Source organism: Acanthopagrus latus, chromosome 9, assembly GCF_904848185.1.
Source record: "Acanthopagrus latus isolate v.2019 chromosome 9, fAcaLat1.1, whole genome shotgun sequence".
Taxonomy (NCBI): domain Eukaryota; kingdom Metazoa; phylum Chordata; class Actinopteri; order Spariformes; family Sparidae; genus Acanthopagrus; species Acanthopagrus latus.
Genome location: NC_051047.1, coordinates 22,471,750 through 22,487,259, shown reverse-complemented (window position 1 = coordinate 22,487,259; position 15,510 = coordinate 22,471,750). Strand labels below are relative to the sequence as shown.

The following is a 15,510-nucleotide window of genomic DNA, read 5'->3' as shown; positions in this document are numbered from 1 at the left end:
CACAATGAAAAAGCTGTTCACACAAGTAAACAACTCTCATGTGCCCACAGGTGAAACACACACACACACAGGCGCGCACACACACACACACACACACATGCACACACACACACACACACACATACACAAACAGTACAGGTTCTGACTGTAGTGAATGTTTCTATTTGTCAGATATTTCCATTTAAACTCCATCTCAATTCCAACTCTGACAATTAAAGGCACTATTTTTTTGAGTGTCATTTCTATCTTGTCAATAACGGCGCTCTTGGATCGTAGGACGGGTCGGCCGCCATCTCAGAGCATCAGAGTTTGGAAACCCAGAGCGTCATTGTTGGAACTGACACTCTAAAAATCAACTTTTATTACAAATGGCACCTTTAAATGAAACATTTAAACAGTGTAGTCCAGTTCTGCTGTAAAAGTCTGGTTGTAATGAATACTTTTGCCACTAGATGTCACCGATGATGAAGGAAAACTCATCTCCAGAGTCCCCTGACAACACCCTGGATACTGTTGCAACCATGGTGGATTAAAAAAAACATGAAACCTGAAAGAAAAAAAATGCCAGAGTAAGAATATAACAACTGTTTGTTTACACTGAGAGGGACAAACCTGATGATTAATCTGATGACTCACCAGTATTCAGTCGGCTATGTGGATACAGTTTGTCAGTGCACACAAAATGATGGAAGCATAAATAAAATGTTTCTTTCTCTTTGTTTCCTGAATCCTATTATGTGATATTACAATGTGAAAGTCTATCAGAATCTGTATTATTATAACTTAAAATGAATAAGTGCACAAAAGAACAATATGACTCTGAGAGATGTTTTTCATTCCAGATGTTAAATGTACATTTTGTTAGTAGCTCTCGGCTGAAATGTAACAACAAAGGCTAATCTATGATCAAATGTCGAAACTGTCGACCCAACACAGGATCAGAACTCGGCATCAATCCCAGTTTAATTTACAGTTCTGTTAATAAAGTGACTAACTAACCCTGTACTGAGCATGAAAAAATGTAACTGAGCTGAAAGATCTTTATTTGAAATATAAAATAAAGATAAAACTAAAATATTAATGCAGCTTCTGTATTGTGTTGTTTTCCTTTATAAGTAATCTTCTCAGGTGCCGTTCACCCAAAATGCTATTTTTGTCTCCTCATGATTAATTCTCATTAAAAGCTGATTATTTTCTATTTCTTAGAATAACATATTGTTCTACTTACAATCTTTATTTTTACAATTTATGGAATATAAGAAATGTTGTCAGCTGCCAAATGTTATTTGTCATCTTATGATTTATTCTCATTGAAAGCCTGTTATCAGCCTATATAAAAGCATATAAATATATATGTATCATACATTCATACATTCATACATTCATCTATATTTGCAATGTCAGTAATGTTATTTGTAATTTGTTACCTCATGATTTAGTCTAATTTAGCGTATATCAATATATGTATGTATTGTTCTACTTACCATTACCACTTTTTGCAATCTATGATCAGAGTACTGCTGTCTGGGCCAGTCCAGTCCTTTACCTTTTTCTGCACCCAGTAACAGCTCATGTACTGTAAAAACAATCCCAGCTACATGTATATGAGCCTTATGACACTGTATGTGTGGCATACTGCATATATTTAAGTATGATCCAGTTCATTTTAAAGCCGAAGTTACACGTTTCAGAGCCAAAGAATGTGGCTTCCTATCAGGTCTGGTCACAAAGTGACACCACTACTGGAGCAGTTCATCCAACTGACTCCTTCCAGATGAATCACTGGAAAAGAGGGAGATAAGGAGAGTCCTTCACTTTGTTGGGACGCCTTGGTTGTCTTTTCCTCACCTCTAGCTTCAGATCTGGTTTACCTACAGCAGAGAGAGAGAGAGAGAGAGAGAGAGACATAGAGGGAGGGTGAGAGGGGATCAGCTCCCAGAATGTGTCTATTATCCGGCCACCCCAATCAAACTGTTGTGTCAGTGCGTTACCATTGTATAGTCCTGGGTCAGGTTGCCTCTGACCACGGCTGCCATATTGATGACTAAGTCAGTTTGGGGCTCTGAGGACAATGGTGCTGTGGAGCCTCCACAAAGCACGAGGCTAATGCTCCCCTTTCAGCCGGCCCGCTCAGCTGCTGAGTGTGCAAGGCTGCTGGGCAAATGGAGCGGCGCGCGTCCAGGGGGCCCGGCCCTATAAAAACACAGGCGAGGGTCTCTCCCCCGACATTGATTATACTGGATCTGTCCCACCTCAGTACTGTCTGTAAGTATATCAACACACTGCCTCAGACTCAGCCAAGACGATCAGGGGGGACAGCTATGTGTACTGGGGTGGAGCTCGACAGCCACCAGGATGCTCTTTGATTTGCTAAGAATTAAAAAAAAAAAGGAACAACAAAAGAAAAAGCCGCTATCTGATGATGCTTTCAGGGTGAATCTGTTTGGCAAGATGATGCCTTACTGGTGTGCTTGTGTTTGGCCTTCGAACACCATACAAGCATCTTTTTTCTCCAACCAGTGACACGCTAATCTGAATAGGAATCGGGGTATGATTTTGGTTTAGCAGCTTGGTAGAAATGCTCATTTGTGTGAGTGGTAGACTTCTGAGACAGCATGTTGGTTTTTGGAGCTATGGCTCGCAGGTTCTAACAGTAACTGTACACTGTGCATTGGCACGAGGCCACTTTGTGGCTGTTGGTTGAATCTCCTCAATGGAAACAGACACAGAAATAGAATTTTTTTACCTACTTGTGACACCTTTGGAAAGTGACCTTACCAGATATATCTTTCTGGAGTAAAGGTGCAATAATAGACATAGCTTTACCTTGTTAACTGGTACTTTTTCACAAGATGTGAAGTAATCATGATGAGGGTGCCCACAAACATTTATGTATTACACCTGAGGGTCTTGCAGGGAGTTTGATTGTCATTTTTTTGTCCTCGATCAGAGAGTAACCCCCGAGGGAGAAACAGTAGCCATGAACACTCAACAAATGGAGCAGATGGGCCAGTTCAAGATCACAGTCTGGGAGGAGGAGAACTTCCAGGGCAAGCGCTGTGAGTTCATGCTGGAGTGCCAGAACATCATGGAGAGGGGCTTCAACAAGATCCGCTCCATCAAGGTTGAGAATGGACCGTAAGTCGTGGATATTTCTGTTTCTTCTACGTCCACCATAGAAATCACTTCACCGCATAAGAAGTTCGTGCTGATATCTTTAATTCAGTATTCTGCATAAATAATATCAGAGTAAGTTTAGATTTTACAGTGTGTTGGTCAGATATTTCATTAAAAGAAGACAAAACAACAGCAGCTTTTGATCCGTAACAATATCTAATAACATCACATTACTTTGCTTGAAATTCAAATATTTTTCTGCTTGAAAAAGTCGGATGAAAGCAACCACGAGCCTCTAAAAGTAGAAAAAGCTAAATGACAAATTCAGCCTGCTGTCTTATTGTATTTCTAGTTGGCATGCATTGCTTTTGTGTGTTTGTGTGTGTGTGTGTGTGTGTGTGTGTGTGCATGCATCCAAGTGTAACCCTGCTGAGATATGAGTTGGCTCGTGAGCAGCTGCCGGCTGTGAGCCAGAGTGACTGACTAGCGATCAGATAAAGAGGCCTGGGTGCAGCAGCAGCAGCAGCAGCAGCAGTAGCAGCGGTGGTGGTGGTGGTGGTGGTGGTGGAGGAGGAGGCAGTCAGGAGCAGCAGTATTTAATGTTTGCTTTGTGCTCCCAGTGACAAAAGAAGCTGCAAGCTGGTTTCACTCGAGGCCGTTCTGTGGGCGTTGGACTCCATTGTTTAATGAAAATGACAGTTGCACTACGACTTATTTGCATTTGGTGGTTTGTTGGACAATTAACTTCACCTTGTCTTTTCTCCTTTGCCTCCCCCCTCCTTGTGTCTTCTCTGCAGCTGGGTGGGTTATGAGTACCCCGAGTTCCAGGGACAGCAGTTTATCCTGGAGAAGGGAGACTACCCTCGCTACGAGGCCTGGAGCGGAAACAGCAGCTACAGAACCGAGCACATGCTTTCCTTCAGACCCATCAAGTGCGCTGTGAGTCCACACTTCCCCTCCATCCATCCATCCATATTTCTTCATCTGACCAAGTCACCTTTTCGACTTAACCCTCCCTTTCCCTCTTTTCCTCCGCAGAACCACAGTGACAGCAAGGTGACCCTGTACGAGTGCGAGGACTTCCAGGGCCGTAAGTTCGAGATGTGCGATGACTACCCCTCCCTACAGGCCATGGGCTGGTGCAGCAAGGAGGTGCCCTCCATCAAAGTCAACTCAGGAGCGTAAGTCATACAGCTTGGTGCCTCCTGTCTTTCTCCCCTTTTTCAACATCCAATCATTTCATCATTCATGTCATGTGGAAATCATCCACAGAGTTGAACAGTTGAAATATAAAATCTTGTAAACAGTCCATGTTTCACAGATTATTCTAAGGTAATTGCGTATGAACTACGCATCTCTTTAAATGATGTGTTGTATTCCTTGATCTGACCTTGACTCACCCGCCCTCCTCTCTCTCCTCTCCCCCTCCTCCCCTTGCAGCTGGGTCGCCTACCAGTTCCCTGGTTACCGTGGCTACCAGTACATCCTGGAGAGAGACAGACACCAAGGCGAGTACAGAAACTACAACGAGTTCAGCACCCAGGCTCACACCAACCAGGTGCAGTCCATTCGTAGGATCCAGCACTAAGCCTTCGTTCTTGCCTGCCTGACCCAACCTGAGAATTAAAAAAGAAAAAAACTCTCCCCGAACCCCTGGACAGACCGCTGTCACAGAACAGTAGACGGACAAACTCTTTCTATCAATCTGTGGCTCTGCATGTATGGATATCTGAGTATCTACTTCTTCTACCATGCTAAAGCATGTTCTTGATATAGGAAATAAAGGCTTTTCTTCAAAACTAGAGACTGTTTGTCGGCATTCCTTTTTCTTTTTACAGTGAAAATGACCACCATGATGAATTAAACAAAAAAGGCAGTGATTGGCTGTCAATCATTTTTTGCACAAGCTCTGCAAGATCAGAGCCCCCTCTGCTCTTTTAGCTTTAACCAGGCTGTTATCAGATAGATAGCTCCTGCTTTGTGTTCATCTAGAGGACATATTTAGCCTTTTAGCGAACATCCATGGAAAGATTTGACTCAAATCTCTCTGTTAGGCTATAGGATGTGTAATATTGTTCTTGTCAGACTGTATTCTCATTTCCAATAAACAAGAGCACGAGAACGCATTTTGTTTCTAGTATTTATTCCTCCACTGCTACAGTCACAGTTCGCCCCAAAAAAGGCCAGTAAAGCGAGGAGCTGTGAGGAAAAGCAACAGACAACAGAATTTTGGAGTCTGTCTACAAAAAAAACACATATTATTTAAATCAAATGCAAATCATCTTTTGAAATAGAATAGAATATATTTAAATTTAAGTTCTCTTGCTATATCTTGCTTTGCCTGTTTGATGGAACGGCCAAAACAAAAGCCAGGGAGCAGATGGACAATAGCTTCGATGTGAAATCCTCGGTGGGCTGACAGGCAGCTGTTCTGTGGCGTCAGCACACGTGTCCTCATATAAACTAGTTCGTTATTCTTTGAAATGTTTCAGAAGAGGCCAGCAGAGGTCCTCTCAGAGACCGAAAGTGTTAGCATCAGATGACCGTTGAGCCTCGCCTTACCTTACCTTAAATAAACACACTTAAGGTCAAGTTTGAAAGCTGCCTGTCATATTTGTTTACGACCCCAGTCCTCGTACACCACACAATGTGTTGGACTGTAATCACCAACCTGTGATAAAACAATCCAAAGATTCAACTCACCAGAAGTCTGTTTTCACCTTTGTAACAATTGATTTGTCAGACAGCTCAGCGTTTCTCAGAACTATTTATTTAGTGTCAAAGGTATGAGATTATTTAAACCCATAAATGAACCATTAATCCTTCAGTTTATCTGACTGAGGTCATTGATTTTCACATGTTAATACATTAGAACCTTCACCTTGAAACAACAGCTGCAGGATCATACTGATGGTTCAGTGTGTTGTGACAGCGTGAACGGTGTCATACATGCTGACCAAACGATAAGATAAACATCTTTAAAGTTTGTTTTTTTTGCTTTTTTAAAAATTGATAGTACAGGTAGAAATATGACAGGAAACAGGATGAGAGAGAGAGAGGGGGAGTGACATACAGTGAACCCAGGGTCTCTGTATAAAGGACGCCCACTCTACCAACTGAGCTAAGCGGCGCCCCATGATATACGTTTTTAATACATTTCACTGCTATGACTTAATGAGTTTTCTTTGTAGTCAGCACCTACAACTGTAACAGACCTGGGATATGTATTTATGACAGTGGTGTCGCGCTCAGAAACTGTGGGGGGCAACAAATTACACAAAATGCCAATTTTTATATAATGTTGCTTTAATTTCCAGCTCTCTCATGTTTTTTTTTTATTTTATGTATGTTTTATATATGTTATTACAAGCCAGCAAGGCAAACGGACGACTGGAGTTTGAGTCAAAACCACTGGATATGTTTGAGGATACCTCAGGACATTTCCTGCCATATATGTTGCGACTAAAACAAGTATTTTAAGACAATCCTGGATTTTTTCCCTAAACCTAACCAAGTGGGCTCCGTGCATAAACCGAAGTCTGAGCATATGTATAGTATGTGTGAGACAAAAGACAACATTTATTTATTTATTCTGGCGATTGAGTAGCACTTTTATGAGTATCAACCAGGTGCCATGGCCTCGCTCACTGGAGAGGATCTGGTCGTACATGGTGGCCCAGCGCCTCACTGAGACTCTTCATGTCGGGTGGTTTTGGTTTCTCACGTGTCTTTATGATGTAGCAGAGAGAAGCAAACCAGCCGGGCGAGGACTCTTAAGCCTCAGTTACTGAAACCAAACATCAGGAAGAGGCCCCTTCCATTTTAAACAGCGTACACACACCAGAAATTACCATCAAGTTTTAAGCCATTTTGGACAAATCATTTACCAAAAAACACACTAAAGAAGCTGATTCACGTCTCCACTACAACCTTACACACAACGTCCGGCAGCTCGCCTTCATTGCATTCTGTTTGTTTATTCTAATGCAACTCCGCCGTGTTTGTCTTACAGTCACACGCCGGCATCCTGGAGCGTGTTTGCCTCCGCACACACTCCTCCTGTCGGTCCAGGACGTCGTATTCCGTGTTACACACCCACGAGCCTGCACCGGCTCTCCGTCCCACACCCAAAAGACCAGGATCTTTTGATAAATGTGTAACCACGCACACACACCTTTCACAAATATACATTCCTCTGCAGACTGATTAAAGCGGCTGCAGCAGGGCTTATAGGGGAGTGACGCCTCAGTAGAGTAGTGAGCTGCCAACTGTGGTCCACACAGGTCAGAGCACCGAGGTGAGTTAAAGGCTTCACACAGGAACTTTACATTGACTGTTGATGACAGCTGTAATCAAGACGAGGGTGTCTGGATTCATTTCTTTAACTTTAATGGATTACAGTCGGTTAAATTTGTCAGGAAGTGATGCTTTTTACGGAATAACACGCTCTTGAACTAGGATTTATGTTTGTTACGATGGGATTTGTGCAACATTTACATGCTTTTAATGTTTAGATGCTTTACTTTACCTTCTTTTTTTATATAAATTGTAATAATAGCAACTTATTTTGAAGTGATAACAGCAAATATTCTCAAATTCTCATTCTCTGATGCTTCTTTGTACTCATGTATTTGTTTCTTCCTTCTGTCAGTGGCTTTCTTTGGCTCATCCTGACCAGAGGTTACACACCTATTCCATCTGCCACTGCATCAGTGGACACAGTCTAGCTTTCGAGGCTTGTTTTAAGTTGCCTGCGACTTTTACTTGGACACAGGCAGCTAAAGCAAGTCTGGGACGCCAGAGACACTCCTACAGTCCCGGCCCCTGAGGAACGAATGAACAATCCTGCTTTTTTTTTTTTTTAAGTCCAGGAGGAAGAGGACCGTACGTGAATCCTGCACAGATCATTCACGCAAGAAAAACCTTGAAATCATATGTTACGGTTCCTTTACAGAGCCTTTATTCTGATGCAGTCTGTTTCTACACATGTACTCATTCAAGTATGTTCCTTTTTTTTTTTTTACCTGACAGTGTTGTTTGCATTGTGCGTGTCTGAGCTCAGTCAGGTGACACATTATGGAGCAAACACTGAAATAGATGAGGAAAGATTATCAGAGCTGCCTTTAGCTGAGTCAACACAGAGGGGCTGGGTTTGCAAAGGATGACTTGCATTTCCAAATGACTTTCTGTTAAATGTGTTTGTAATCTAATGACAAGGTAATACATTTTTTTTTTTATTGTTTGTGAGTTTTTAAGGTACAATTAAAACATATTTTGACAGATTTTCTCTGGTGACACTTGAAACGATGACAGCTAAACCTTTTTGTTAAACCACACAAGATCCCAGCAGAGATACGCTGTCAGAGCATACGCATGTTTTTCCTTTCAGCAATCATCTTTTTGCCTTTTCGCCTTGATTAGATCACTTTCAGTGGAGATGTGGAGGAGAAAGATGCCACACAGGTAAAAAAAACCCAAAATGTCAGGTATCGAACCGAGGAAGAAATGTCTCTATCTTCTTAATTTCCAATGTATTTTAAAGAGGAAAACCTAGATGTCATATGAACGTTTCGTAGGCTGCATCGCTGTCAATAGATTCATCGTAGATTTTATGAAGTGCTATGAAAATACAATTATAATAATGGCTAATTTATAAATTCCTCTTAGAATCTTAGCTAGCATCAGAGAAGAATGAAGCCACAGTGCTGACGCTAGCTATCACAGCACAGTAACAATTCAACCAACAACAGTGCTAACAGACTCGTTCAACAAAGGTTAATGGTTTTATTAGCCTGTGTCGTGTTTGTCAGAGAGTTACTTGTTTATGACACTGTTTACCTGTTGCCTACATAAATACTCTCTGCTAAACCTTGTTGATTGTTTCGATAGGCAGACATGTTGTGAAGCGCGTAGGTGTGTTTTGACTGTTGTAGCAGTTTTATTTTATTCCAGACATTATTGTAAAAGATGATAAATAGATAAGAATAAGCATCATCATCATTCATCCATCGTGGAAGTGAAATTTAAAGGGGCACTACGTAGCTCTGGAGAACAAATTCAAACTCAGGATTTTAATATGTGAGGTAATGATACAAACTCACAGCTATTTGTTTTTTTGTTGTTGTCGCAACTGAATTTACGAGCTGAAAATAAGGCACCCAGAACACCGTTTGAAGCTAGGAAGGTGGCAGGGTCCGCCACATATTAAACAAAGTAAAAACATTGTGTTGTCCTTTAAGGCAAAGCTGTAACAATAGAGTCAACACTGAGAGGGGACCAAACCTGCCCATATGTTACCATAATGTATAACAGTATTACATCGCTCTACTTTCTTCTTTCAGAATTAACAACTGGTAATATAACATATTTCTTTTACATTTAGTTATATTTATGATGCATGTCTTTTTTGTCATTTGCTAATAATCATTTCCAACAGTGGTATGTGGTTTCCTGTCATATTGCAATTTCTTTTATATTTTTTATACAAGTTAGGTTATATGTTGAAGGGGGATGTGTCCCACCTAAATATAAATATGGCAACTGTGGCCTTGCTTTAAGGCCAGTTTGTTTATTCAGTTTTTTTGTTTGTTTCAGCATAAAAATATCTATTATTGACAATCCAGTTGCACATCTTCGTAAAAAGCTAACAAACTAAAGACCACATACACTCACTGAGCGAGGGTTATGAAAATAAAGTGCATATTTCTTTATAAAAATGTCATCAAAGCACATGTTACTACAACACCTTTCTTAAAATGTTGCATTTTTCACTGGAAATAAAAGGAATGGCAGCCATGTTTTTGGTTTTAGCAGCCAGAAAGCTGACGGTCACGTGACGTGGACGCAGACAAATTTGTAGACATCTCACAATTTAAGAGACGTTATTGTGAAATTACTACATTTCTGCCCTTTGGACCAACGTAGCTATTAAACATCACTGAATATCTTTCTCATCTGATTAAAACATCTTCTCTCAAACTACATAATGCACCTTTAAATATTTCTAATGGCAGGAAATTTAAATCTAGATATTCTCTCCGTGGTACCCCCCTCATGTGGATGTTGTCTCCATGGTTACGGCCCTGAATGATCCAAATCCTGGATTGTTTGCATTAAATCACTGGTTGAGATTGTATGTTGACCTTATATGTGACATAAATCCATTTTAACTCACTGTTTTCCTCACGTTGTGTGTCTTCAAGGACATTGTGCACGTTTTCATGTTGTTCTGTTGATCTTCTGAATGTCTGAATGGGGAAAAAGATGATGGATAGCCAATGTCAGGCCTGCCACAATCATTGAATCCACCACCCAGGATGTGACTTCTGTCTTATGATTACAACCCATGTGGTGTCTGGACTGAAGACAGATGTGTTCATCTTTGTTGCTACAGTGCCAAACCTGAACCGGTCAGGTCCATAAACCCCCCACACAGAGCTCCACATGGTCCACTGCCTCTGGAAAAAACAAGAGAACTTTAAAAAAAAAAAAAAAAAAAAAGATACATGAGAGGACATGATAACGTCAGTGAGCGTCAGAAGCCATGGTTTTAAAGTTACAGCCTCATTACCGTCAGATTGAGGCTATATAACGCTAAACCCACTAACAGAAGGTTGGAGCAGGAGGAGGTGGAGGTGGATGAAATGTTCTTGTTTTCTCGTGCGCACTGGAGCGCGCGCTTCAAGGTAAATATTCCCCCACCACCGCCACCCCAACATGAAATAGGTCTTTGTTGTTTGCCCAGAGGTAAAGAGGCGGAAAAGTGAGGAGGATCTGAACTGGTTTCCATGTCAAACACTTCAATTCACCATAGAAACTCAGATCTTAACGCGGAAACTTTATTAAACTGTGATGGCGGATTGATAAGGGCCGAATTTCTATCGGCCTCTTTTTATTGTGGGCACCAGGCGGGCTGACAGAGGTAAATTGCTCTTTTAATTAAAGCAATGCACCAGGGGAAATTGCTGTCTGAATATTGTCTCGGAGATGGGGGCCACTGACAGTTGCCTGGAAACTTCAATCTGTCCACCCGCATTTATTCCAGATCACAGTTATGAGATAAAGTTTAATAAAAATCTTTTCCCCTCCGCCACCAACGAAATGAAATCCAACCCTTTTCTGAACAACTGAGCACAATGAGACAGGACTGCGGAGGAAACCTCATGTTCAACATGTATCTCTCAGGTTCGTCCGGTTCTTTTTTACGCTCCCGTGGAAGAATTAAGAGAAAATAAAGCCGCTCTGGTTCTTTTTGGGTTCTCCGGTGTCGCCGGTGCCCGTGATGCTCCGCTTCCAGGGCGCAGCATTGTTCAGCCTTTTCAATCTGAAAGCCCGTCTGCTCTTTTGTCGGAAATCGGAAATCCTTTTTCCTGGACGCGTTTCCTGGCTTCTCCGACAGAGGAGACCGCGAAAAAGACGACACGCTCCTTCCATTAGACTGCGACTGGACGACGACACAATTAGGAATTTTAATCATTTTTTCGGCTTTTTCTTAGATTTAGCACTTTTTATTTTTTGTCGTTTTATTTCACCCTCAGCCTCACACGCCGGTCCAACATATTTAAGTGTTTCCTCTGAAACGTTAAATCTGTCTGATTTATTTTTATTTTCCAACTCATTTTTCCTGTGAAATATTTTGGGCCCATATGCGTAATTCTTTAACCAGCTGAATAAGATGAGAACGGAAGCCTAAATGGGTCATTTTTCAGAGAAAAGGCCTGCGCGTTAACACGATGGAGAGGCGGCTGGTGGTTCTGACTGTGTCTCTGTTTTCATTTCAGATCCAACAGAGAATCTGTTGAAGGAAGGCAAAGGAACAACCTGGGGTCCAATAAACACAGGAGTGCAGAAAGGTAAGAACTGAAAATGACTCCAGAGTACATCATAAATATTGTTATCAGGCTCTGTTATTAAATATCATTCATCTTACTGTGATAAGAGAGAAGTCTTAGAAGACGCCAGCACAATATTTGGAAACACTGGTCACGAAATAACAAATAATACAGAACAAATAATGTCTTTTTTTTTTTTTTTTTTTGGCTGTAACGAATCTGACTTGGGGGAAAAAAAAACGTCAATTCAAAATAAATATATAGACCCATTCAATATTATTCTAACGGGATTAAATTGCAAAAGGCTCATTTCATATAATTCGTACATCAGTTTGAGGTCTTTCTGTGAGGTAATTGATACAAAAAACGTTATTAATACTCTCAGTTTGCATTAAATCAATTCTAATCTTTCTGTTTCTGTTCAATCCTAAAAGAAAAGAAAAAAAAACGTGCTGCTCGTCTTACTGTGGCTCCGTCTTTTATCGTGATGTTTTATGCGTTTTTTTAAATGCACATACACATTTCTGCCTTTTTGCATGCAAAAGATAGAAAATTAGTATTTTTTGTTCTATTCTTTGATGTTTCTCGACACAAATGTATATTTTTTTGAATTAATGAACGTTATTTTAAAACAAAATAATTTATATCATGATTTCTTCCATCCATTTGGTTCAAAACCGTCTCTTAAATTAAGGAAATTGTTAAATATTCATATAAACAATAGATACAGATATACATCAGAGTCTGTCCACGGCTCCTTGTCTTTGATTTAATCAAACTGTGAAGTGCTAAAAGACTTAACAGACATTAACACCCCTAACAGTCACTCAGCAAATTAAATCAGTTTAAGATTTTTGTAAAAGTCAAAAATATAAATTATGAGGTTAGCTGATGAAAAATATCCGACAAACATTTATTCAAAATTTAGACTTAAATGACCTTTAGACTCACATTTTATTGTGAAAGGATATTATGAATTAATATATTTAGGAAAACCAAGATAGAAAAATACTAAATAAATACCTTTGGATGATTTCTGGAGGAAAATAAATCAACATTTTCGTTCAGTTTCATAAAAAGGCGTATAGAAACCTGTTCTTTCTGTGACATATCTGAATCTTATTTTATTTTGTTTTTTGTATGCGAATATTTTTGGTCCAAAAAATAATGTCAAACATTTCATTTGACTTTTGTTTATTTTATCCGTGCACCCGCTTTAATGCACCAGCATCCCTCATTTTGATTAGTAAATAAAATGTGTCTAAATGTGTTTTCCCACCTTTAGTCCGCAGTTTTGTGAGAAAACACTGTGCTGTATCTGTAACGTGTTGACTGACAATATTTTAGCCGTTTAATTTATTTAATCAGCCCGAAACAGCTGCAGGAGACATGATCGTCAGATGGTTCCACAGAAGATTCCTTCAGTATTTCAACAAGGCCAACGTATCGCTGCTCAGCTCGCATTATTTTGAAATAAAAACCACTTGTTATTGTCTCCCCTCCGCACAGGCAGCGGGCAGATCCAGCTGTGGCAGTTCCTGCTGGAGCTCCTCTCCGACAGCACCAACATGTCGTGCATCGCCTGGGAGGGAACCAACGGCGAGTTCAAGCTCATCGACCCGGACGAGGTGGCTCGGCGCTGGGGGGAGCGCAAAAGCAAACCCAACATGAACTACGACAAGCTGAGCAGGGCGCTGCGCTACTACTACGACAAGAACATCATGACCAAAGTCCACGGCAAGCGCTACGCCTACAAGTTCGACTTCCACGGCCTGGCGCAGGTGTGCCAGCCGTCCACCACGGAGCAGGCCATCTATAAGTTTCAGGGGAACTTCTCACCGCTTCCCTTCTCCGGGATTTCCAAACTGAACCTCGTGGGTCCCGGCGTGGGGCCGTCGGGCTTCTCCTACTGGCCCGGGTCCCCTCCGGCGGCCCTGTACCACAGCCACAACCTGCAGCCTCCAGGGCCGTTTGGCACCGTGTCTCCGTCCCACATCAGCTGTGTCAACAACATCAACAGTCTGAGTAACATCAACAGCCATTACAACTGACTCTTAATGCACATTTTAGACACTCTGGAGGGATGTAGACACTCGCAGAGCGAGGAGAAATTATAAAGAGCACCGAACGGTCGGTTTTGATAACTTGGAGGGGAAATTACTGGATTAATTCGGTTTTAAAACATGTTTTCAGACACACACAAACATCGTTTCAACTATGAAGATGTAGTCATATAGACGACGGCTGTGCGTAAGAAAGACTTCTAGAAACATTAAACAAAAGAGATTTAACGTTCAAGTAAAGGAAGCAAACAAGTAAAATCCATCAGGAGACGCGTTTCAAATTTTACGCATCATGATTTCAACCTTTACGCACAATAATTTCAACATTTGCGCACTAATGTTTGAATCTTTACGCGCGGTATTCTGATAATTATGAGTCAAGATTTAAACCCATAATGACTCAAAATATGGAATTCCCTCTTTTCAGCCAAAATCTGTGAATTTTTTTTTATTTTTTTCCGAGTGAGAGCCCAATTTTCGAAATGAACAACGTATAAAACATCATTCTAAAAAAGATAAAGAAATACAGACTCTTTATACCCATCTGTTCTCATCCCTTTCTGTTCCCTCGCTGTTTCTCATCCTCCTCTCTTGAGTTATGTGATTGTTCTTTTTTTTTTTTTTTACGCACAGGTGCGTTTTAATTCAGCCAACAGGCAGAAAAACACCAGTCATTACTGGACTGTTGGCGCCATCTCGTGGTGTGGGAACAGCTCGATGCCAGTCGGACGTGATTTCTCTCATGTATTAAACGTCACCACTTGAAGAATAATTGTCACTTTAATCAGTTTGCTTAGAAATCAGATTACGCGTAATCACGCCCTTAGAAGAATATCAAACGTGAGCCACTTGCAATAAAAATGAAAGCAGTCCAGACTGACGCGCGGGGTTGTGATTTGTGTAACGTGAATAGTGACAGAAACTGTGAACTCATGACTTTTCTCTGTAAATACTGTATTGTAGACACACGCTCAGGCTGTCGCTGCTTTCTAGTGATTTTGGGGTGAATAACTCCGCATTCATTCATTCATTCATTCCTTCACGCAGCTTCATAGGCGACTGTAGCTAAAACAACTGTACCAATGAAAAACAAATGAAGTGAATAAAAGCAGATTGTTATCAATTTGTTGGTGTGTCTTTGTTATTGCTTTAGTAAAAACAAAAAAACAAACAAACAAACAAAAAAAAAAACAACAGGTCACATTTAACCTGCTGCATTACTGCTCATACTCACACTATTTCACGAAATGCATATTTTTAAAAAAGTTCATATTTGTACCTTCAGGAGTGCATCAGCTTGTCACTAAGGGCCGGGCCCTCTTTGGTTCAGCTGGTGTACCTTTGACAGTGGGTGTCTAATTGTACTCTTATGGTTTGTACCTTAGATTGCACCCTTAATTTAAGGGGATAACAGTTGACCTTTTCAAAAGAGTACATTAAAGCTGTAGTCTGTAACTATTTTTTCGTTACATTGCTAAATATTTGCTGTATTATCTTGT

At 40.8% G+C, this 15,510-nt stretch overlaps 2 protein-coding genes across 2 annotated transcripts; both read left to right on the top strand.

Moving 5' to 3' along the window:
- Positions 1 to 2,129: 2,129 nt before the first annotated feature.
- cryba2b (crystallin, beta A2b) lies at positions 2,130 to 5,129 on the top strand. Its single transcript, XM_037109865.1, has 5 exons — positions 2,130 to 2,265; positions 2,951 to 3,138; positions 3,915 to 4,056; positions 4,156 to 4,298; positions 4,558 to 5,129. Exons 2-5 carry the CDS (start codon positions 2,981 to 2,983, stop codon positions 4,703 to 4,705), a joined length of 591 nt encoding a protein of 196 aa, XP_036965760.1. The 5' UTR covers positions 2,130 to 2,265; positions 2,951 to 2,980; the 3' UTR covers positions 4,706 to 5,129.
- Positions 5,130 to 7,287: 2,158 nt separating this feature from the next.
- fev (FEV transcription factor, ETS family member) lies at positions 7,288 to 14,550 on the top strand. The gene is made up of 4 exons (XM_037110703.1): positions 7,288 to 7,414; positions 7,769 to 11,301; positions 11,898 to 11,969; positions 13,458 to 14,550. Exons 2-4 carry the CDS (start codon positions 11,253 to 11,255, stop codon positions 13,997 to 13,999), a joined length of 663 nt encoding a protein of 220 aa, XP_036966598.1. The 5' UTR covers positions 7,288 to 7,414; positions 7,769 to 11,252; the 3' UTR covers positions 14,000 to 14,550.
- Positions 14,551 to 15,510: the final 960 nt, after the last annotated feature.